Source organism: Oncorhynchus tshawytscha, linkage group LG12 (assembly GCF_018296145.1).
Source record: "Oncorhynchus tshawytscha isolate Ot180627B linkage group LG12, Otsh_v2.0, whole genome shotgun sequence".
In the NCBI taxonomy this organism is placed as follows: domain Eukaryota; kingdom Metazoa; phylum Chordata; class Actinopteri; order Salmoniformes; family Salmonidae; genus Oncorhynchus; species Oncorhynchus tshawytscha.
In genome coordinates this window covers 28,728,715-28,753,224 of record NC_056440.1, presented here as the reverse complement: position 1 = coordinate 28,753,224, position 24,510 = coordinate 28,728,715, and the positions used below count along the sequence as shown (strand labels likewise).

General features: G+C 47.4%; 1 protein-coding gene across 3 annotated transcripts in view; it reads right to left on the bottom strand.

Moving 5' to 3' along the window:
* The window catches only part of LOC112262890 (probable E3 ubiquitin-protein ligase HECTD4), a 73,069-nt gene that overhangs the window by 28,263 nt on the left and 20,296 nt on the right, over window positions 1-24,510 (bottom strand). For 2 of the 3 annotated variants that reach the window (XM_024438720.2, XM_042331569.1), the window contains exons 3-35: window positions 15,093-15,182; window positions 14,857-14,984; window positions 11,651-11,759; window positions 9,625-9,763; window positions 9,342-9,512; window positions 9,050-9,242; window positions 8,672-8,833; window positions 8,443-8,556; window positions 8,197-8,337; window positions 7,804-8,036; window positions 7,561-7,703; window positions 7,365-7,435; window positions 7,129-7,234; window positions 6,775-6,895; window positions 6,512-6,640; window positions 6,024-6,148; window positions 5,575-5,728; window positions 5,287-5,387; window positions 4,933-5,137; window positions 4,580-4,804; window positions 4,293-4,456; window positions 3,871-4,116; window positions 3,560-3,752; window positions 3,373-3,477; window positions 3,197-3,285; window positions 2,917-3,083; window positions 2,261-2,396; window positions 1,991-2,135; window positions 1,715-1,881; window positions 1,460-1,606; window positions 1,110-1,294; window positions 484-637; window positions 59-339 (exon numbers count right to left, since the gene is read on the bottom strand). In XM_024438720.2, the coding sequence (XP_024294488.2) occupies window positions 59-339; window positions 484-637; window positions 1,110-1,294; window positions 1,460-1,606; window positions 1,715-1,881; window positions 1,991-2,135; window positions 2,261-2,396; window positions 2,917-3,083; window positions 3,197-3,285; window positions 3,373-3,477; window positions 3,560-3,752; window positions 3,871-4,116; window positions 4,293-4,456; window positions 4,580-4,804; window positions 4,933-5,137; window positions 5,287-5,387; window positions 5,575-5,728; window positions 6,024-6,148; window positions 6,512-6,640; window positions 6,775-6,895; window positions 7,129-7,234; window positions 7,365-7,435; window positions 7,561-7,703; window positions 7,804-8,036; window positions 8,197-8,337; window positions 8,443-8,556; window positions 8,672-8,833; window positions 9,050-9,242; window positions 9,342-9,512; window positions 9,625-9,763; window positions 11,651-11,759; window positions 14,857-14,984; window positions 15,093-15,182 (5,039 nt within the window). The remainder of the gene's footprint in view (window positions 1-58; window positions 340-483; window positions 638-1,109; window positions 1,295-1,459; window positions 1,607-1,714; window positions 1,882-1,990; window positions 2,136-2,260; window positions 2,397-2,916; window positions 3,084-3,196; window positions 3,286-3,372; window positions 3,478-3,559; window positions 3,753-3,870; window positions 4,117-4,292; window positions 4,457-4,579; window positions 4,805-4,932; window positions 5,138-5,286; window positions 5,388-5,574; window positions 5,729-6,023; window positions 6,149-6,511; window positions 6,641-6,774; window positions 6,896-7,128; window positions 7,235-7,364; window positions 7,436-7,560; window positions 7,704-7,803; window positions 8,037-8,196; window positions 8,338-8,442; window positions 8,557-8,671; window positions 8,834-9,049; window positions 9,243-9,341; window positions 9,513-9,624; window positions 9,764-11,650; window positions 11,760-14,856; window positions 14,985-15,092; window positions 15,183-24,510) is intronic. The other variant, XM_024438722.2, reaches the window with a different exon arrangement.

Genomic DNA, 24,510 nt, shown 5'->3' with positions numbered 1-24,510 from the left:
GATCACTAACTGAGACCAGAGATCTCCTGACCAACATGTCGAGACCAAAGGCTCCTACCTGGTACTACGTAGTCAGCCAGCTTGGCCAGCAGCAGGGCAGCAATGCGCGAGGCGGGGTCGGCGGCATCCTGCTGCTCAGCATCCAGGGTGTTGATGGAGTAGCTCCAGGCGGGCAGCGCCACGTTGCCACAGTCCTCCACACTCATCAGGGGCAGGGCAGCGCGGCACAGCTGCAGGATGATCAGCACCAGCTTGGGAGATGGCCGCTGGTCCAGCAGCAGGGACAGGAGCTTGGACACACAGGCTGGCTGGCTCAGGATGGCCTTCCCTATGTGGCTCCTGGAGAAGCACCAGACAGTCAGGAATAATTAGAAGACGAAAACCTAACAGTCATTTCTAAAACACAGAACACGAAATAACATTGAGCCCTCATGTTGATAGGAGTTTGTTTAAGGTGTTGTCTTGTTGTCTGGTGGTGTTTACCTGGACAGGTCGTTGAGCAGGCTGAGGACATCTTGCAGGGCGTCGTTCCCTGCTGCCTGGTTCCCACAGCACTCTGTGGCTCTGGCCAGGTGGTTGGTCAGCAGGCTGGATACCTGCCGGGCCAGACCCGAGTGCACCGCATCTGTTGAACCACCTTTAGAAAGGGGTAGAGGGATTTCTGTAGTAGCTAGAATCACCACACTGACTATTATTGTAAATAAACACTGATGTGAGGTTGCATCTTAAAGTCTGATCATCTGTATTCAAAGGTCCTCAAAGATGAAGTCATACCTATGTTTCTGAACATAAGCTATTTTAAATCAACCCATCTTTCCTCTGGTTTCTGAATTAGTGGCCTAATTCAACTTTTGTCAAGCTTGCCTAACTTTAACCTCCAACTATTCTTCTGCATCTTGTCCTCACTTTCATAAGAGACCCTGAAGACATTGAGACCGTCTTTCAAACCTTCCTCTTCAGCTAAAGGCACAGTGCAATATCAATATATTGGAAACTGAAATGTTCTTACATGCTCTGCTTGAGTGCTGAAGTTCTCTTAATTTCTTGGAGTGAGCTACCTGCTTCACAAGCTGATAAGTCCCCCACCCTCAAAAAACTATATTGCATACCTTCCACCTTCTCCCACTCAATGCAGCGGTTGGCCAGCACCTGGAAAGCAGCCCAGGCCATGGTGGCCACCTTCTGCTTCTTGGTTTGCTTCTCATTGGAGCTGCAGTCCCTCTGGCCACTCAGGCTGCACAGGCGGTCCATCAGATGTACCAGACCACTGCGCACCAGGCACTGCTCCTCACTCCTACAGGAACACAGGACCAGACGGGTTGGGGTTTAGAGGATGGCAATTATTGGAAGTCAGGCATTTTTGGGTGCCAGGAGAATGAGTTAAGTTGTTTGTTACAAAAGCAGTTACAAAACAGTTTTCCAAGAGTAGCATGAGAAAGATGGAGAATCATTTTCTTGCCTGGTATAGGGGATAGTGCAGAGCATGCCGATACTGTTAGCACAAGCGATGGGGTAGCGGGCACATAGTGACACTACAGATGTCATGGTCTCCCCAAAGGCCTCCTGCACCTGCTCCACCATTCCCCCACAAGTCAGCTCCTCGATCCTGCAGAGGACACACACAGATACACATACATTTAGAAAACTCAATTTTCTTTCAGAATGTTAATTGATGATAGGTTTGTGTGTGAGTGTGTCTGTGTCCATCCCTTACCTGGGCCCTCCCTGCAGCACCATGGTAACAGGGCCCACCAGATGAGTGACCCCGCCCACCCTGACTGCGGCCGTGAGCAGCTCCCTCATGTGAACCAAGGCCTGCTTCCTTGTGCTGCCCCGTCTCCACCGTGTCTGAGCCGCAGACAGGAAACTGCTGCTGGACACCTGGAGGAGGAAGAATTAGGGTAAAATATGAGTAGACTCATCTTCTCTAATCATTTGGCACCAGAAACTATTTCAGTGTGTATGTGCAGTGACTTTGTGGTGGACTTACAGACTGGTCGGGCGTGGTCCCAATGAAGGCAAAGAGCTGTCCCAGCAGCACACTGTACGTTGGCTTGTCCCGGCTGTCCTCCATGGCTAGAGACTGCAGCAGTGTGAAGGAGCTGCTGCGGTGACTGGTAGGGTGGTGTCGCCTCCTACAGTAGGGGAGGACAACAAAGTGGAGGGGTGAGTACTCTCTCCATTCATCATCAACTTAGTGTAGTTACACTTGTAATCCACTTTCTTGGTGTCATCAAAAACAGTTCAGTGTACAGAAAACCTTTGGCTGCTGTGTGTGAACTCCAGGTCCTGGTTGGCGATCATTTCCAGGTCGGAGGGTGCAGACATGCTGCGCAGGAAGACTGGCTGCTTCACCCCGGGGACCACCGTCTTTGTGTCTGACACAGACTTACAGGCTGCAACAACAAAAAGCCAGTATTGGTTACCTCTATTTCATCATACTACATGCAGGCAGTCAAAGTAAATCAGGGAGGGCTATAGAGGAGCAGGTGTAAGCTAGGGAAGTGTAGTAGGTTGGGGAGGTGCAGTAGCTGGGGAGGTGCAGGTTGGGATGGGGAGGTGCAGTAGGTTGGGGAGGTGCAGTAGGTTGGGGAGGTGCAGTAGGTTGGGGAGGTACAGTAGGCTGGGGAGGTGCAGTAGGTTGGGGAGGTGCGGTAGGTTGGGGAGGTGTGGTAGGTTGGGGAGGTGCAGTAGGCTGGGGAGGTGCAGTAGGCTGGGGAGGTGCAGTAGGCTGGGGAGGTGCAGTAGGTTGGGGAGGTGCGGTAGGTTGGGGAGGTGCAGTAGGCTGGGGAGGTGCAGTAGGTTTGGGAGGTGCAGTAGGCTGGGGAGATGCAGTAGGTTGGGGAGGTGCAGTAGGCTGGGGAGGTGCAGTAGGCTGGGGAAGTGTAATGTAGGAAGGTGTAAGCTTAGTTGTACCTGGCGTGCCAGCAGGCGTGGTGCTCAGGCTCCTGCAGTGAGGAGCGATGGTGACGTGGAGCAGCAGCTCTGTGCGGTTCATCAGGCTCTTCACCAGGGCTTTGGTTTTGGCCAGCGGCACACCACTCTTCAGGTGGACAGAGTTCACCTCCTGGAAGAACTTCTCCCTGTGGACAAATTCAGATGATCACAAACCAGAAGACAACATGGAGTCTTCGAAAGCAGTGCAGATGTTACCTCATCAGTCAACATCTGTATTGTCACGTCGCTCTTCTCTTACCTCAGTGTGAGGACAACGTTTTCCAAATCACTGCAGTCCAGTGGGACCTCTTTTAGTGAACACAGCAATTCTAGTTCCTTCATTTTGTTCTGGGGAAACAAAAACAAATTATGTGAGCTGAACAGTGAACAATTTTAGGAGAATCTGTGGAGAATTAGAGGTAGAGGGATGTGTACCTCAAAGAAGTGGTAGTCATGGAAGAATGGAGCATTGTTCTCCAGCTTTCCCTGCTGAGCTTCCTCCACCTCGTTCTGCCACTTCTGTTCCAGCTCTGCTACACTCTGGGGGGGAGGGCAACAGACAAAGTTATACACACATACACACACTTGGAGAGGGGAAAGCTGAATTGTGCCACTTGTGTACCTGCAGCTGGCGCTCCATGGCGTTGATCTTCTTGAAAGTCTCAGCCATGATCTTACAGAGCAGGTCGTACTCCTCAGCGTGCTCCTCGCGGTACTGGAAGTTGACGAGCGACTGGAGAGCATCCACCAGCGTCAGGTGCTTTATCACACATGACACTATGACCTCCTCCATAACGTCTGGCCTGATCACCTCCCTGACACGGGAAAGTCAGAGAGAAAGGGGGAGAAAAGGATAGACAGTAATGACTGGTTAAAATAGAATTAGGATGGCAGTTGTGCAAGCCTGCCGTAGATATCGTCACCCCTTCTCACTTGATGCTGGGACGGAACTGTGGTCGCCCCCTGCCGGACACCTCTCGTAGCCGGCCCATGATTCCTGGAGGCAGGCGGATACGGGGCAGGTCAAAGTAGGCCCCAGGCATGAGGCCCGGGGGAGGGATGAGGACATCAGAGGGGTAGGTGAACTCCTGGTCCTCCTCAATGGTGAGGGGTAAGGGTGAGGGGCTGGGGGTGAGGGCTGGAGAGAGGGCACCATTAGCCTCCACCTGCCATTGGCACCTGAAGGAAACACAAAGCAGAAACACAAAGCAGCCTCTGCTGTGTCACACATGTTATTTTACTAATTTATTCTTATACATTGGTTATAGCTGTGTACGAATGTGCTTCTATATTACAGTGCATTTGTGCTATCTATAGGGTGGGCTCTGTATCATTCTCCATTTATGCTGTGTCACCTTTGGAGCAGCTTGGAGCAGAGCAGGTCATGGCAGGCGTCCTCCTCTCGGGTTACTTCAGGTCCATTGTATAGGATGCGGAGCATGGAGCAGGCTAGTACAGACAGACCCAACGCCAGGTCTGCCAGGAAGGGGAGACCCCCAGAGACATCCTCCGATGACTCCTGGAGTGGGAAAACAGAGACAGTTCAATGTAACACTGTAACAACGTCTGGGTGTGTATGTCCAACATGGCAGCAACATGCTAGAACTCATGCGGTATTTTACAACTCCACAGCTGTGTGCACCTGGGCTCGGACAGTGCAGGAAAACCCCCACATGGCTTTGTCTGGGGTGTTGTGCTCGCGCCCACTCCTCATCTCAAAGGAGAACGTCACTGTGTCTCCCTCCACCTTGACCAGGTCTTTGGGCCAACCTGTCCCTAGGACACTGCGACTGCCATAGCCCAGAGTGTTGCCTCCATACTCAGTCACCTTGCGACTGTTAGTGTTGGGCCCAGCATACATCACCAACTGGAACATCAGAGAGAAAAGATCAAGTAAATACTCTTCCTCATAGAGCTTTTCAATACTAGACATGTTATTCCATAGCTTTACCGGGGAAATATGATGTGGGGTGTAGAGGTGCAGCGATTGGTCACCTTGTCGTAGTCGTACTGTGAGGAGCAGCGGGAGTCGAAGCGCAGATAGAGGCAGCGTGCTCCTGGAATGTGTACCGTCTCTTTGAACTTATAGTTGTCTCGCACCGGGTGGACCGTCTCCACCGTCTTCCCAGCAGCCCACGGGGCAGGGATCTTCAGGCCTGTTAGGAAGCCTGGCTCCTCCCGCTCATCTAGGATTCTAAAGCTGGAGAAGGACAGACCGTCATCGGCAACAGAGGAAGTCGTCAGGGACAGAGGAACATTCGTCAGGGACAGATACACAAACACACTTGGAAAACCAGGCTTATGGTCCTGATAAACCTGGCCTACACAGAGGACCGTGCGTGCACTTACTTGTCATCAGCAGCAGCAGGCGTCTTTTGGCCCAGCGGCCCTCCTAACAATGGAGTGCTGTCAGTGAAGAGAGGAGACTGGGTCTTGAGCAGCAGAGCAGTCTGGGAAATGACCAGGGGAAACCCATATAAATATATACTCATTCTCCTTCCAAATTATCATCAACCTTCATTTAACAATCACCACATGTCTACACATATTCCACCACAGAAACTAGAGATGACGGCCACAAGTTCTAAACCAGAGAAGAATATCTGCATTGAGGTGAGACTGTTTGAGTGCCCCCACCTGGCTGGTGTAGAGGACAAGCTGCACTAGTTGGGGCATGAGGGCGTCGGCGAGCGCAAGTGTCTGCAGGTTGGGATGCATCAGAGAGGTGAGCAGAACCGGCAGCAGGTGCCCCAGCATTGTAGCCTTGGTAATCTGCTCCAAGCCCTTCAGCCTGCGGCCCAGGAGGAGAGGAAGAGGGGAGAGGGGGAGGAGGGGAGAGGGGAGAGGGGGAGGAGGGGAGAGGAAGAGTAGGGACAAGGAGGAGAGAGGGAGAGGAAGAGGAAGAAAGAGAATGAGAGAGAAATGTTAGATGAGAGGTATGTAGAAGAAGAGGCAGACAGAATGGGAACATGCAGATACACAGGCAACAGGTTGAGGGCTTAGGGGTAAGCAGACAACAGGTAAAATGACAGGTAGACAAGCAACAGGTAGACAGGTAAAGCAGAGAGGGGAGTGGTGATGGTCACCTGGTCTCTCGGTCGGTGATGTCACTGTTGATGAGGGCAGTGGTCACCTGCTGCAGGCTCTCCAGCACCTCGTCACACCCCACCAGGATCTTGGTGGCCAGCGACAGGATACTGGTCTGCAGCTCCTGGAAACCACACACAGAAAAGGCAATGCTTCCGTAACAGTGCCTACTTGCTTACAACAGGAAAAACAACTACATGAATTCCAAAAAAATGTACAGTCGCAGCTATACTATGTGCCTGTGGGTAAGAAAACAAACACCCATAGATAAAAGCACTAAGAAAAAAGGGCTTACTGTTGAATATGCTAAATGGGGTGGCTATGCTGTGTCATGATTGACATTTCCTTGCTCCATTGCTGCAGCAATTGAGGCCGCTCAGAGAGAGAGAGAGAGGGAGAGCGAGAGAGAGAGGAAGAGAAGAGAGGGGCGGACATATGGACTCCACATGGACAGACAGCAGTAGGGGTATTTAAAGGGGGTGTTTACCTGTACCTTCATTGTTTCTCCTTGTAGGGAGTTGTCACTGTCGTCGTTGTCGTCGGGGCGGATCAGAACAGTGTTGCTAAGCAGGTGGTTCTGAATGGCCATGAGGTAGCGCAGGCTTGATGAGGCCACCTGGTAGAAGGGAAGGAGGGAAGTCAGTATGCAAGAGGTAACACACAATCTACTGCTGATTAGACAACAGACGGTCTGACCAGACAAAGCCCAGTTGATCCTCGGTGTAGTTGAGCAGTGACAGAGACACATACTGGCACAGTGGAGAGAAGCTTCTGGAAGTCATCCCTGGCGACAGTCTGACATTTGGTGATAAGACGGCAGGATTCACGGACAACGGTCTTCAGGATGCTGTGCAGGAGTTCATCACTGAGTCTGATGGGGAAACACAGGAGAGAGATGCTCAGACTGATTCAGCTGAACAACCTTCTAATACAGAGGCAGTGTCATATTGCATTATTATTAATGGGATAGAACATTTTATGGCATCAGGTTACTCAGAAAAACCCTTTAGCTCTGGTTAGGGGAGGAATTGAGAGTTAATTTTCAAGCAGGAATGCATGAAATTGCAAAGTGTTGAGCAAATCTCTGCAATAGCGGTGCTCTACCTGTAATGGTCATCTTCGTCACTCCCAAAACGATTTTTCTGCAGCTGGTCAGCCAGGTTGGTGAGGATGACATCACGGAGCTGGGACAGACCACTGTTCCTCTCCCCTAAAGATCACACAGATACACACAGACCACATTCAGCGATTCCATTGTACCAGATACAAGCCCTATACGAAGATGATTAGAATGTGTTAAGAGTGTGCATAAAACCCAATGACTAGGTTGCAACTATCACCTTCTGTCAGGACCAGCTTCAGCAGGTTGTTGAGTTCAGACTCCCCCTGATACAAGGTATTCAAACCCGAGCTACAGAGAGGGAGAGATAACCGAGACAGTAGATGCCAATCAAGAGACCGATAGTTGTCTCAAAGTCCAGGTCTTTATGTGTGTCCTGTGTTTAAGGTTATGAATTTGTGCTGTACTGTGTTTACCTGATAGCCAGACACACTTCTGCCTGGATCTCTGGTCCGATCTGATCCACCGGTGCCATGAGCAGCTGCCACAGGAGCAGACCTGAACGCCGCACGCTCTCCCTGTTCTGCTCCGACTGAGGGTTGAAGAACCTGAACACCACCTGAACGGCAAACACCAATGTGTAAATATGAGTGATTTAGACGTCAGTTGGACTCCAGGTAGCATCACAGCAGCAGGCTGGATCTCCAGCTCTACCGTACCTGGAATACCACCAGGATGCAGCGAATGATGCAGCTGTCCCCATTGACCATGGCTTTTTCCATGATGTCACAGATGCTGCTGAAGTGGCGAGCATCGATGGGGTGCTGCTTGCCCAGGAGGGTGCCCAGGGGCAGGCTGCTGCTGGCTGCCAGCAGGTTGAGCTGGTGGATGCACATAGCGCCCACATGGTGAAGCAGCTGGTTGATCACCTCATCGGTGGCCACGGTCTCCTCTGCAGCAGGGAGAGAGAGGAAGGGAGGGTAGTAACTATTAACTGCCTGATCTCACGTGAATGAAGAAGCTGGTTCAGACACTATTTAGCCTACGATTCTGCAGCACATCACTTGAGGTCAGCGTCGATTGACAAACAGGATTAGGGCTGTTTTGGTTACCTTTGGGTTCTTTGATGACATTGCTGACGCCAAGCCTATGGCACATGTGATGGAAGGCCTGGTTGCCAGGGTTACACCACTGGTCCATGTAGTCACTGGAGCAGGTCCAGATCAAGTTGTTGAGGGCGTCATAGCAGGCTCCTACAGCACATAGGAAAGGGTGCAGGGGTTACAACACAAATAAGTGCTGCACTTTATACATTTCAGCTCACACAGAAAAAAACTAATTCCTGAACAGGAGCTTACCTAGCCCTGCCACCTGGGCACCCCTGCCCAGAGAACTGCCAGGGGCATCAATGAGGTCTGCCCGGCTGCTGAACTGACCATCAGCTAGGTTGAACACCAGACTGGACGAGAGGACTGATCAGAGAAAGAGAGGAAAGCAAGTCAACAAACATGCCACTGACAGTAGAAAGAAAAGAGACATAAAAACACAACAGAGATTCCCAGTGAAGATGAACATGTCTGCTCTTACTTTTCAGGGAGGACAGACCGCTGGTGCCTCCAAACAGGGAGCGTGTGGTAGAACTGCCAGACACGCCGGGCGGAGACGCCAGCATCACCAGAGAGGTCCCACACACATACATGGGCGTCTTCCTCAGAGTCTTCAGAGGGAGGCCACAGCTAGTGTTCACTGCTGTGGAAGAGGAGCAAAGATATGCTTCAACACACAACATAAATATACAGGACTAAGGGACGTGAAGTGTGAATTGCACAATGTGATGAGGATAATGGATTCAATCATAATTTTCACTGCCTGGTTATTTCACATTTAATTGAGTGTGAAACAATGTGTACAGTATATATATATAAATAGTGTGAGTGTATTATGACTATTGAGTGTGAGTATTACCGGACTGCTCCTCCTTGACAGTGTTGGAGATGGCAGAGCCGGTGAGAGCGGCCAGCGTGGCGGAGTGGGAGGCGCGGAAGCGCGACATGCGACTCAGCAGCAGCTCGTTTAGACACTTGGAAGACTCGCCCTCCTTCCGTGTCAGGATCACCCTCTCCTGCAGGACGTCTGCCACACACAACCCTGTCTCCGTCTGCACCGGGAGGAGGAGGAACAGAGGGGTGAGAGAGGGGAACGAGGGAAGAGCTTTGCTAAGCATTGTTGAGAGGCTAGATGAAGCATGCTCACTTACCGACAGCTGAAAGACATCCATGAAGATGGAGTGGCCTTTCTGGGTCTTCTCGTTAAGGCTGGCGGGAGACCACACCCAGTACAGGTAGGTTCCGTCTGAGCACAGGTGCAGCGTGGTCATGCTGCTGCCCACAGGGAAGTGGTGGGCTGGCATTGACACGATCTGGCACGCCTGAGACGGGTAGAAAGAACACAGTCAGTCTTTTAGTGGAGATACACTACTGTGTAATTTGGTCATCATAAGTGATGTGATGAAGCCTGTCACTAGATGCCAGCTGGCGTACCTGAAGGGTGAAGGGGTCGATGACGTGGCACAGCTGATGGGGCTTGAAATCAAAGGAGGCGGGGCGGTGGAGAAGACGGCCGCTGCTGAACACCACCCAGCCCGCCTCAAACTCCTCATTCCGACAGTACACAAATCCCCTGCACAAACACAAAACCAGGCTCTCCATTTCCTTTGACATCTTGCTCAGAAAGTGAAATCAGAGGGGGATTTCCAGTAGGGCAGAAGAAGGGAACAGGAGGTATCCCTGTGGCAAGGGTATTTTATTGTGGCACTCTCACTTTTTGGGAGGGTAGATATTGTAGATAGATTGTGGCTTCCATCAATGCAATTTGTCTGCATAATTTCTAATCCCCCCCCCCCCATACATTTGTTTGTGTGTGTGTATATACACATTACACACACATACAGTACCAGTCAAAAGTTTGGGCACACCTACTCATTCAAGGTTTTTTCTTTATTTGAACTATGGTCTACATTGTAGAATAATAGTGAAGACATAGTGAAGACATCAAAACTATGAAATAACACATAGTAATCATAGTAACACATAGTAACTACATGGAATCATGTAGTAACCAAAAAAAGTGTTGAACAAATCCAAATATATTTTATATTTCCGAGATTCTTGAAAGTAGCCACCCTTTGATGACAGTTTTGCATTCTCTCAACCAGATTCATGAGATAGTCACCTGGAATGCATTTCAATTAACAGGTGTGCCTTGTTAAAAGTTAATTTGTGGAATTTCTCTCCTTCCTAATGCATTTGAGCCAATCAGTTGTGTTGTGACAAGATAGGGGTGTTCTACAGAAGATTATTTTGGTAAACGACCAAGTCCATATTATGGAAAGAACAGCTCAAATAAGCAAAGAGAAACGACAGTCCATCATCACATGAAGGTCACTCAATGTGGAACATTTCAAGAACTTTTAAAGTTTCTTCAAGTGCAGTTGCAAAAACCATCAAGCGCTATAATGAAATTGGCTCTCATGACGACAGCCACAGGAAAGGAAGACCCAGAGTTAACTCTGTGCAGAGGATAAGTTTTTGATTTTTGGTTCTATCTGCCACGTCTTTGTGAGACGCAGAGTAGGTGAACGAATGATCTCCGCATGTATGATTCCCACCGTGAAGTATGGAGGAGGAGGGTGATGGTGTGGAGGTGCTTTGCTGGTGACACTGCCTGTTATTCATTTAGAATTCAAGGCACACTTAACCAGCATGGCTACCACAGCATTCTGCAGCGATATGCCTTCCCATCTGTTTTGCACTTAGTTTGACTATCATTTGTTTTTCAACAAGATGATGACCCAAAACACACTTCCTGGCTGTGTAAGGGCAATTTGACCAAGAAGGATAATGATGGAGTGCTGCATCAGATTACCTGGCATCCACAATCATCTGACCTCAACCCAATTGAGATGGTTTGCGATGAGTTGGACGCAGAGTTAAGAAAAAGCAGCCAACAAGTGCTCAGCATATGTGGGAACACATTCAAGACTGTTGGAAAAGCATTCCAGGTAAAGCTGGTTGAGAGAATGCCAAGTGTGCAAACCTGTCATCAAAGCAAAGTGTGGTTACTTTGAAGAATCTCAAATATAAATTATATTTTGATTTGTTTAACACTTCTTTGATTACTACATGATTCCATATGTGTTATTTCATAGTTTTGATTCACTATTATTCAACAATGTAGATTTTAAAAATAAAGAAAAACCCTTGAATGAGTAGGTGTGTCCAAACTTTTGACTGGTTGTGTGTGTGTGTGTGTGTGTGTGTGTGTGTGTGTGTGTGTGTGTGTGTGTGTGTGTGTGTGTGTGTACACACATACACTAATGGACAACAACTCTCAGGCTTCTACTTCCAGCATATACATACATTTTCCTCTCACTCTCTCTCTGCATTATCACTCTCTCTGCATTATCTATCCATCTGCATTATCATTCCATCTACATTTTCTCTCTGCATTATCGCTCCCTCTGCATTATCACTCCCTCTGCATATGAAAGCAGGGGTGCCATGTTACCTCAGTGTCCCGTGCAAACCGGAGCCCAGCTTGCTGATTCCTCTCCCAAAGGAGTTAGTGGTGTAGAGATAGAGCCCGTCTGTGGCCAGACAGCGCCCCAGGTCTGTGTCTGCAACAGCAGGGAGGGAGGAAGAGACGGAGTGAGAAACAGCAGAAGAGGGAGAAAAACGGAAGGAGGGGTAAAGAAACAGGGAAGGAGGGGAAAGAGGGAGGACAGTATAGAGAGCACGGGACAACAACAGTGAAAGGGGTGAGGCAACAAGACGGTGCAGGCAGCAGTGACAGTCATAGTATAGCCCTAATTGTCCGATTGATCATTTGTGTTTACATATACTACTACTAATAATAATAATAGTCATACACTACATGACCAAAAGCTTTTTAATTCTGTCAAGGAAATAATTGTATTTCCTATTACCACGTCATATATGATTTCTATGCCTTTAGTTTTCCATGTGGGCCAATTCATCGATTAATTCTGAAAAGCTATCCAAGGACTGTTCCATAAAGGTGTGTTTTAGGGTGGGATATTGTATTTTGTAGAATCCATTTTGTTTTCTTCCATACTTTTATAGTGTTCTTAACTATGAAGTTGTTCATGTTTTTAGCTTTATCCTTTGAAAATAGACACGTAAAAAGATTCTGGGGATGAGCATGCACATCTTCAATATGTACCCATTGTTGCTCTTTAGTACATTTAACTGCAATGCTCAAAACAATAAAGGGAACACTTAAACAAAAATGTAACTCCAAGTCAATCACACTTCTGTGAAATCAAACTGTCCACTTAGGAAGCAACACTGATTCACAATAAATTTCACATGCTGTTGTGCAAATGGAATAGACAACAGGTGGAAATTATAGGCAATTAGCAAGACACCCCCAATAAAGGAGTGGTTCTGCAGGTGGTGACCACAGACCACTTCTCAGTTCCTATGCTTCCTGGCTGATGTTTTGGTCACTTTTGAATTCTGGCGGTGCTTTCACTCTAGTGGTAGCATGAGACGGAGTCTACAACCCACACAAGTGGCTCAGGTAGTGCAGCTCATCCAGGATGACACATCATTGCGAGCTGTGGCAAGAAGGTTTGCTGTGTCTGTCAGCGTAGTGTCCAGAGCATTGAGGCGCTACCAGGAGACAGGCCAGTACATCAGGAGACGTGGAGGAGGCTGTAGGAGGGCAACAACCCAGCAGCAGGACCGCTACCTCAGCCTTTGTGCAAGGAGGAGCAGGAGGAGCACTGCCAGAGCCCTTCAAAATGACCTCCAGCAGGCCACAAATGTGCATGTGTCTGCTCAAACGGTCAGAAACAGACTCCATGAGGGTGGTATGAGGGCCCGACGTCCACAGGTAGGGGTTGTGCTTACAACCCAATACCGTGCAGGACGTTCGGCATTTGCCAGAGAACACCAAGATTGGCAAATTCGCCACTGGCGCCCTGTGCTCTTCACAGATGAAAGCAGGTTCACACTGAGCACGTGACAGACGTGACAGAGTCTGGAGACGCCGTGGAGAACGTTCTACTGCCTACAACATCCTCCAGCATGACCGGTTTGGCGGTGGGTCAGTCATGGTGTGGGGTGGCATTTCCTCCATGTGCTCGCCAGAGGTAGCCTGACTGCCATTGGGTACCGAGATGAGATCCTCAGACCCCTTGTGAGACCATATGCTGGTGCGGTTGGCCCTGGGTTCCTCCTAATGCAAGACAATGCTAGACCTCATGTGGCTGGAGTGTGTCAGCAGTTCCTGCAAGAGGAAGGCATTGATGCTATGGACTGGCCCGCATGTTCCCCAGACCTGAATCCAATTGAGCACATCTGGGACATCATGTCTCGTTCCATCCACCAACGCCACATTGCACCATAGACTGTCCAGGAGTTGGCGGATGCTTTAGTCCAGGTCTGGGAGGAGATCCCTCAGGAGACCATCCGCCACCTCATCAGGAGCATGCCCAGGCGTTGTAGGGAGGTCATACAGGCACGTGGAGGCCACACACACTACTGAGCATCATTTTGACTTGTTTTAAGGACATTACATCGAAGTTGGATCAGCCTGTAGTGTGGTTTTCCACTTTAATTTTGAGTGTGACTCCAAATCCAGACCTCCATGGGTTGATACATTTGATTTCCATTGATAAGAGTGGCACTACCTGTATCCACAAAAAAGGAAACACACCTAACTGCACATACAGAACACTCCCATACAAATAATTCTATAATGGTACTGTGAGAAAGAATACTCTGACAGCATAAAAATGACCCATAGTTCAATAGACCGGAATATATTTTGAGAAATGATCGTGGACCCCGCCATCCACATCGACGGGACAGTAGTGGAGAGGTGGAAAGTTTTAAGATCCTTCTGCGTATACATCACGGACAAACTGAAATGGTCCACCCATACAGACAGCATGGTGAAGAAGGCGCAACAGCGCCTCTTCAACCTCAGGAGGCTGAAGAAATTTGTCTTGTCATCTAAAACACTCAAGCTTCTACAGATGCACAATCGAGAGCATCCTGTCGGGCTGTATCACCGCCTGGTACGGCAACTGCACCGCCCTCAACCGCAAGGCTCTCCAGAGGGTAGTGATGTCTGCACAACGCATCATCGGGGGCAAACTACCTGCCCTCCAGGACACCTACAGCACCCGATGTCACAGGAAGGCCAAAAAGATAATCAAAGACAACAACCACCCGATTCACTGCCTGTTCACCTCTTTACCATCCAGAAAGCGAGGTCAGTATAGGTGCATCAAAGCTGGGACCGAGAGGCTGAAAAACAGCTTTTATCTCAAGGCCATCAGACTGTTAAAACAGCCATCACTAACATAGAGAGTCTGCTGCCAACATACTGACTCAAATCTCTGGCCATCTAAATAAATGGACTTAATAAAGGTATCAGTTGTTACTTTAAATAACGCCACTTTAATAATGTTTACATATTCTACATTACTCATCTCATATGTATATACCATCTACTGCATCTTGCCTATGCCGCACAGTCATCGCTCATCCATATATTTATATGTACATATTCTTATTCATCCCTTTACATTTGTGTGTATAAATAAGGTAGTTGTTGTGAATTTGTTAGATTACTTGTTAGATATTACTGCATTGTCGGAACTAGAACCACAAGCATTTCGCTACACTCGCATTAACATCTGCTAACCATGTGTATGTGACAATAAAATTTGATTTGATTACCTTTGCTCTCTGCCCCTCCATTGCTGCTGTCAGGTGTAGGCAGCATGTCCTCAAAGCCCCAGGAAACGCTGTGCTTGCCCCCGAGCAGACAGGACGGGGAGCCTGGCCCCCCCTCGAGCACTAGGAGTCTGGGTGGGACAGACAGGGAGAGAAAGAGGTCACAACCACGGCAAGACAGGGAAGGGACACAAGGGTGTCTCGCCAAGCACATCCAGACATAAGGATACTAGACTCACTTGTAGAGCACATCAGCCACAGGGAGCTGGCCCAGGTCTGTCTGTTTCTGCAGCAGGTGAACAGTGTGGATAAAGGTCTTTAAGGACCCCCTGGAAACACAAAGCACGTGTGTTAAACTAGGGAAACGGAGGGAGCGAAAGTCAGTGCAGTTGAGAGGTCTTCTCAGGTAGTTCCAGTTGTGTGCACTAGTGGGAATGTTGCTCCATGCTCCAGCTGTGTCGTGTGTGTGTGTGTGTGTGTGTGTGTGTGTGTGTGTGTGTGTGTGTGTGTGTGTGTGTGTGTGTGTGTGTGTGTGTGTGTGTGTGTGTGTGTGTGTGTGTGTGTGTGTGGTGTGCGCATGCTTCTAGGAGAGTACAAAATTTTACTTTACAGTGATTCTAAAAATGGATTACATTTTGAAAATCGTCATCTGCACACAATACCCCATAATGACAAAGCGAAAACAGGTTTTTGGAAATGTTTGCAAATGTATTAAAATTAAAAAACAGAAATACTTTTACATAAGTTTTCAGACCCTTTGCTTTGAGAGTCGAAATTGAGCTCAGGTGTATCCTGTTTCCATTGATCATCCTTGAGATGTTTCTACAACTTGAATTGGAGTCCACCTGTGGTAAATTCAATTGATTTGACATGATTTTGAAAGGCACACACTAGTGATGCACCGATATGACATTTTTGGCCGATACCGATATTTTCCTTGCCCAAAAAAATCGATACCGATAATTGATTTTTACAATTTTAGCAGCCTTTTAAGCATTCTAGTACAGTTAAATAGTTAACATGTAACGATATTCGTCTTCCTCTGACAAGGAGTATGAAAGATCGGACCAATATGCAGCGTGGTACGTGTCCATGTTGATAAATTATTAACATTGAACACCAAAAACAAAATAACAAGGAGAACGAATGAAAACGAAACAGTTCTGTCTGATAAAGACACAGAGACAGAAACAATCACCCACACCTAAAATGGGGAAAACAGGCTACCTAAGTATGATTCTCAATCAGAGACAACAAACGACACCTGCCTCTGATTGAGAACCATACCAGGCCAAACACATAAACACAACATAGAAAAAATAACATAGACTACCCACCCCAACTCACGCCCTTACCAAACTAACACAAAGACATAATAAAGGAACTAAGGTCAGAACGTGACATAACACACACATGGACGCAGCGGTCTAAGGCACTGCATCTCAGTGCAAGAGGCGTCACTACAGTCCCTGGTTCAAATCCAGGCTGTATCACATCTGGCCGTGATTGGGAGTCCCATAGGGTGGCGCACAATTTGCACAGCATCGTCAGGGCCGTCATTGTACATAAGAGTTTGTTCTTAACTGACTTACCTAGTTAAATAACGTTTTTTTTTATATATATACACGCACGCACACACCAAAAAGTTATTTTGTTGGCATTTACGTACGTCCTCATTACCAGTAAAACATCATCAAAACCTATTTCTTTCACTTACTTGCTGTGCTGTTCCGTTGTTCATTTGTTCAGTCGTTTCATTCTCAACCAGGATATCTATGGAATGCCGTTTGGGTCTTTGCGTGTCAAAAAAGATACACATCAAATAACACGACATAATCTGTTTCAGTAGCTACAGTTAGCTAGCTAACAATATAGCAAGGTGTCGTCACCTAAAATAACCCTCATTTATAAGACAGTTCTTATTTGTTGAATGGTTGTCGGACCCATCTATGTGAAGCTAGCTACAATAAGGATTAGGCACAATAGTGGACCTTGCGGTTAGCCTTCAAAATAAAAGTATAGCATAATGCTACTATTTGTATTCATATGACATCACTGTCAATGACGGCGGCAGCGTAGCCTAGTGGTTAGAGCTTTGGACTAGTAACCGAAAGGTTCCAAGTTCAAATCCCCGAACTGACAAGGTACAAATCTGTCGTTCTGCCCCAGAACAGGCAGTTAACCCACTGTTCCTAGGTCGTCATTGAAAATAAGAATGTGTTCTTAACTGACCTGCCTAGTTAAATAAAGGTAAAGAAATACCTTTATTTTGAAGGCAAACAACAAATTCCACTATTGTGCCTAATCCTTACTGTGGCTAGCTTCACCACACATAACCCGGTCCGGTCAAGACCCACAAGCCAGATGAAGCTAGCTGGCTGCTTATAACGTTAGCTTTGGGCAACAGGGTTAAGTAGCTGGCTAGCTATTTATTTTCATGAACTGAAATTCAATTTCAATATGCGAACAACAATACTTACTCACAAGGATTCCTAAATCATGGCTAAGAATAATGACAATGACTGCAGTTTCTACTGGTCATTGTTTTTAGGCTGGTTGTATTGGTGCTATCTAAATACCAAGCTAAAATTAGCTACCCCAGAAGTTGCGGGCGAACAAATGATGCTTTATTACCAACGCGGTATTGTAAACGCATCATTCGTGGCCGGTGCTTGCTTGTTTGCTGACTTTTTTGTACAGCTTTGACAGGGCTACTGTATCTTTTTGGACATGTAAAGACCCTAAAAGGCGTTCCATAGTATGTATGTCGTGAAGCTAATAGCAGTGACGCTATTACTGTGTAACTCCGGTAGGGCAACATCTGAAAAATAGCGCACTTGGTAGTGTGTACCGGTACTCGACCAGTCGGAAAAAAACAACATCACCAACAACAGAACGGTATATTGTCAAGGGTTGTCTCGCAGAAATATTCTTACTCTTTCAAATGACTGCTCGACTTGTTTACTGCTCGATCCACACAGCAGACATTGTGTGGGTTAGGTTAGGAATGCTGTGTTGCACATGTTGTGCAAAGTTTTATATGCCGTTATTACGTCATTATTACGTCATGCACGGTACCTTTGACATCGGTTTTTAACATCGGAATTAAACTAGACATCGGCCAATACTGATGTTGGCATTTTTAGCTAATAACGGCCAATTCCCATATGTTCACCGATATATCGTGCATCCCTAGCACACACCTGTCTAGATACGGTCCCGCAGTTGACAGTGCATGTCAGAGCAAAAACCAAGCCGTGAGGTTGAATAGACACAGGATTATGTAGACACACAGGTCTGGTCTAAGGGTACCAAAACATTTCTGCGGCATTGAAGGTCCCCAAGAACACAGTGGCCTCCATCATTCTTAAATGGAAGTTCGGAAATGCAGAGACTCTTCCTAGAGCTGGCTGCCTGGCCAAACTGAGCAATCAGAGTAGAAGGGCATTGTTCAGGGAGGTGACCAAGAACCCGATGGTCACTCTGACAGAGCTCCAGAATTCCTCTGTGGAGATGGTTGTCCTTCTGGAAGGTTCTCCCATCTCTGCAGCACTCCACCAATCAGGCCTTTATGGTAGAGTGGCCAGGCGGAAGCCACTCCTCCATAAAAGGCTTATGCCTTTTGCCAAACTCCAAGCAGGCTGTCATCAAAAGGACTCTCAGACCATGAGAAACAAGATTCTGTGGTTTGATGAAACTAAGACGTTGGCCTGAATGCATTTTTACAGTGAAGCATAATGGGGGTAGCATCATGCTGTGGGGATGTTTTTCAGCGACAGAGACTGGGAGACTAGTCAGGATCGAGGGAAAGATGAACAGAGCAAAGTACAGAGAGATCTTTGATGAAAACCCGCTCCAGAGCGCTCAGGACCTCCATTCTAGGGCTAAGGTTCACCTTCCAACAGGACAACGACCCTAAGCACACAGCCAAGACAATGCAGGAGTTGCTTCGGAACAAGTATCTATATTTCCTTGAGCGGCCCAGCCAGAGCCCGGACTTGAACATCTCAGGAGAGACCTGAAAACAGCTGTGCAGCGACGCTCCCAATCCAACCTGACAGAGCTTGTGAGGATCTGCGGAGAATTGTAGCGTCACACCCAAGACTCAAGGCTGTTATCGCTGCCAAAGGTGCTTCAACAAAGTACTGAATAAAGGGTCTGAATACTTATGTAGATATGATATTTCCATGTATTTTTTGTACACATTTGCAAAAAGAAAAACAAATGTTTTGCTTTGACATTATGGGGTATTGTGTGTAGATTGATGAGGAACAAATATGTTTAATACATTTTACAATAAGGCTGTAACGTCTGTAACGTAACCAAATGTGGAAAAGGTCAAGGAGTATTTGAAAGACATTGCACTGTATTTGAAAGACATTGAAGTTATCATTGTGTGTCAGAGTTTTTGTTTGTGCCTGTGAGTGTGGCTTAGGTAACTGTATTCACATGAGTCTTGCTGGTTCCCACATGTAATAAACAACAGATGATTCAGCCTGGAACCAGCATCCCCCTCCCCACCGCAGACCACTTTACACTAACACATTAACAAGACGTGGTGTGATCATAACAACATACAGGAACTCAAGTCCTTCTGTTCACCTGACTTAGAATTCCTCACAATCAAATGTCAACCGCAATATCTATCAAGAGAATTCTCTTCGATTATAATCACAGCCGCATATATTCCCACCCAAGCAGACACATCGATGGCCCTGAACGAACTTCATTTGACTCTATGTAAAATGGAAACTACATATCCCGAGCCTGCATTCATTGTAGCTGGGGATTTTAACAAGGCTAATCTGAAAACAAGACTCCCTAAATTCTATCAGCATATCGATTGTGCAACCAGGGTTGGTAAAACCCTGGATCATTGTTATTCTATCTTCCGCAACGCATATAAGGCCCTCCCCCGCCCTCCTTTTGAGAAAAGCTGACCACGACTCCATTTTGTTGCTTCCTGCCTATAGACAGAAACTAAAACAGGAAGCTCCCGCACTCAGGTCTGTTCAACGCTGGTCTGACCAATCTGATTCCACGCTTCAAGATTGCTTTGATCACGTGGACTGGGATATGTTCCGCATTGCGTCAAACAACAACATTGACGAATACGCTGATTCAGTGAGCGAGTTTATTAGCAAGTGCATCGGCGATGTCGTACCCACAGGAACAATTAAAACATTCCAAACCAGAAACCGTGGATTGATGGCAGCATTCGCACGAAACTGAAAGCGAGAACCACTGCTTTTAATCAGGGCAAGGTGACCAGAAACATGACTGAATACAAAGTGTAGCTATTCCCTCACAAAGGCAATCAAACAAGCTAAGCGTCAGTATAGAGACAAAGTGGAGTCGCAATTCAACGGCTCAGACACAAGAGGTATGTGGCAGGGTCTACAGTCAATCACGGATTCCAAAAAGAAAACCAGCCCCGTCGCGGACTAGTATGTCTTGCTCCCAGACAGACTAAACAACTTCTTTGCTCGCTTTGAGGACAATACAGTGCCATTGACACGGCTCGCTACCAAAACCTGCGGACTCTCCTTCACTGCAGCCGACGTGAGTAAAACATTTAAACGTGTTAACCCTCGCAAGACTGCAGGCCCAGACGGCATCCCCAGCCGCATCCTCAGAGCATGAGCAGACCAGCTGGCTGGTGTGTTTACGGACATATTCAATCAATCCATATCCCAGTCTGATGTTCCCACATGCTTCAAGAGGGCCACCATTGTTCCTGTTCCCAAGAAAGCTAAGGTAACTGAGCTAAACGACTACCGCCCGTAGCACTCACTTCTAACATCATGAAGTGCTTTGAGAGACTAGTCAAGGACCATATCACCTCCACCCTACCCGACAACCTAGACCCACTCCAATTTGCTTACCGCCCCAATAGATCCACAGATGACGCAATCGCAACCACACTGCACACTGCCCTAACCCATCTGGACAAGAGGAATACCTGTGTGAGAATGCTGTTCATCGACTATAGCTCAGCATTTAACAACATAGTACCCTCCAAACTCGTCATCAAGCTCGAGACCCTGGGTCTCGACCCCGCCCTGTGCAACTGGGTACTGGACTTCCTGACGGGCCGCCCCCAGGTGGTGAGGGTAGGTAACAACATCTCCACCCCGCTGATCCTCAACACTGGGACCCCACAAGGGTGCGTTCTGAGCCCTCTCCTGTACTCCCTGTTCACCCACGACTGTGTGGTCATGCACGCCTCCAACTCAATCATCAAGTCTGCAGACGACACTACAGTGGTAGGCTTGATTACCAACAACGATGAGACGGCCTACAGGGAGGAGGTGAGGGCCCTCGGAGTGTGGTGTCAGGAAAATAACCTCACACTCAACGTCAACAAAACAAAGGGGATGATCGTGGACTTCGGGAAACAGTAGAGGGAGCACCCCTCTATCCACATCAAAGGGACAGTAGTGGAGAGGGTAGTAAGTTTTAAGTTCCTCGGCGTACACATCACGGACAAACTGAATTGGTCCACCCACACAGACAGCTTGAGTGGCTGACTAACATTGAGTGGCTGATGCCAACATTTAATAATGTAAAAATTGATGGAATAAATGTATCACTAGCCACTTTAAACAATGCCACTTCATATAATGTTTACATACCCTACATTACTCATCTCATATGTATATACTGTACTCTATACCACTACTGCATCTCGCCTATGCCGTCCTGTACCATTACTCATTCATATATTTTTATGTACATATTCTTCATTCCTTTACACTTGTGTGTATAAGGTAGTTGTTGTGAAATTGTTGGGTTAGATTACTCGTTGGTTAGTACTGCATTGTCGGAACTAGAAGCACAAGCATTTCGCTACACTCGCATTAACATCTGCTAACCATGTGTAAATGACAAATGAAATTTGATTTGACATCATTCTCACCAGCTGGTGACATCACACTGATGAGAAACAGTTAGCCTATGCAGCGCACACACAAAAAATGCAGTACAGCACGCCCATACCATCAGAGAGGGAGACAGAGAATAGCCTAGCTCTTCAACTAGCCACCACTGTTGGTGAAGATAGAGCACTAGGACTGGATGGTTCCCTGACACAATGGGCTCTCAGGCTCTACAGAGGGGACACAAAGGGGGGATGGTTCTGGTTTTGACAAGTCAAGCTCAGTTGTCGACAGCAGAAGCCGGGCCGCAGCCAGTTTCCTATGTGAAACACACAAGACCCCAGTGCAACAAGCATCACTGTCAAAGCAAACACAATAACTGAAAGGCCTTTTTCAAAGAAAGAATCTTAAAGGGCACTCTATTTAGTGAACAACAGGCGCTGACAACAACAAGCGCTGGCAACAACAGGCGCTTGCTAGCTACGACAGGTGCTTGCTAGCTACGACAGGCGCTGGCTAGCTACAACACTGGCTAGCTAGGACCCTGACTAGCTAGGACTAGGGATGCACGATATATCGGTAAGCATATTGGAATCGGCCAATATTAGCTAAAAATGACAACATCTGCATTGGCCCGACGTCTAGTTTAACGCTGATGTACAAAACCGATGTCAAAGCTGACGTGCATACCTATATAACGTAGGTAGATAACGTAATGACGCCACAAAAAATACAGAGCTACACGTGCAACACAGCCTTCCTAACCTAGCCCACAATGTCTGCTGTGTGGATATATTTTGAAGTTTCAAAGGAAGATAACAAAAAGGCCATATGCAACGTTTGTGCTGCTATTATTTCCAGAGGGGAGAAAGTGAAATCTTTCAATACCACAAACCTAATTACTCATTTGAAAGTGCATCACCCCCAGACGTTCAGCGACTACTTAGAACAAAGGCAGAAAAAAAACTAAGCGCACACTACCAACAACTAAGTTCAAGTCAAGCAGTCATTTGAAAGAGAGAATTTCAGTGAGACAACTCAAAGGTGAAAACTATTAACGCCAAGATAATAGAATTCATTGCCCTTGACAATCAACCGTTCTCTGTCGTTGATGATGTTGGCTTTCGCTGACTGGTCGTGCACCTCGAGTCCCGGTACACACTACCAAGTAGGCACTATATTTCAGATGTTGCCCTACCAGAGTTACACAGTATTGTTGAAACACACATCCATGAGCTACTTGCTATTGCCGTCACTGCTATTATCTTCACAACTGACATTTGGACCAGCGATGTCAGCCCCACAAGCATGCTGAGGCTGACAGCACAGTGGGTCGACGAGGATTTCATACTGAGGAAAGCCGTACTGCATGCTCAAGAATGTGCTGGTTCTCATACCGCTGCTGCCATTTCAATGGCATTTGAGAACATGTTTGAAACTTGGAAACATGAACACACCTAGCGCCATTCGAACAACTGACTCGAGAAATAAGCTCATCAACTGTGTCTGCAGCAGACGTGATACCCTCTGTCATGGCATTGAAACGCCTGTTCAACAAAACTGCCGACACAGACCGTGGGGTTAAAACTTGTAAAAGTACTCTACTAGAGGCTGTGAACAAGTGATTCGGTGGCATTCTCTCTGAGCCTCTATACTGTGTCGCCACCATGCTTGATGCTAGGTACAAGGACCGCTACTTCGATGCAGACAAGAAACAGGGTTTACGTGAAATGTTACAGACACAGCTGGACAAGATGAAAACGGACACAGTGACAGTGGGCACCGAGGAAGAGGACCCACGACAGATGAGGCCACGGACAGACAGAGCTGAAACTTCACTTCTTGACATGTTTGATGAAATCCTGGTTGAGAATTAAATGAGGGAACAACAAAACAGAAAGTAAGTGAAAGAAATAGGTTTTGATGATGTTTTACTGGTAATAACATTTTGGTCAGTGTGTGTGTGTTGTTTCAACTATTTAACTGTACTAGAATGCTTTAAAAGGTTAGCTACAATTCCAAATATCGGTATCAGGTTTTTTGACAAGGAAAATATTGGATATCGGTATCGGCCAAAAATCTTGTATAGCTAGGACACTGAATAGCTAGGACACCTACACGGGCTAGCTACAACACGGGCCAGCTACGACACAGGCTAGCTACGACATGGCTAGCTACGACACTAACAGGGGCAAGTTAGGTCACTGACAGGGGCTAGCTAGGAAACTGACAGGGGTTAGCTAGGACACTGACAGGGGCTAGCTAGGATACTGACAGGGGCTAGCTAGGACACTGACAGGGGTTAGCTAGGACACTGACAGGGGCTAGCTAGGATACTGACAGGGGCTAGCTAGGACACTGACAGGGGTTAGCTAGGACACTGACAGGGGTTAGCTAGGACACTGACAGGGGTTAGCTAGGACACTGACAGGGGCTAGCAAGGAAACTGACAGGGGTTAGCTAGGACACTGACAGGGGTTAGCTAGGACACTGACAGGGGTTAGCTAGGACACTGACAGGGGTTAGCTAGGACACTGACAGGGGTTAGCTAGGACACTGACAGGGGCTAGCTAGGAAACTGACAGGGGTTAGCTAGGACACTGACAGGGGCTAGCTAGGATACTGACAGGGGTTAGCTAGGACACTGACAGGGGCTAGCTAGGAAACTGACAGGGGTTAGCTAGGACACTGACAGGGGCTAGCTAGGACACTGACAGGGGCTAGCTAGGACACTGACAGGGGTTAGCTAGGACACTGACAGGGGTTAGCTAGGACACTG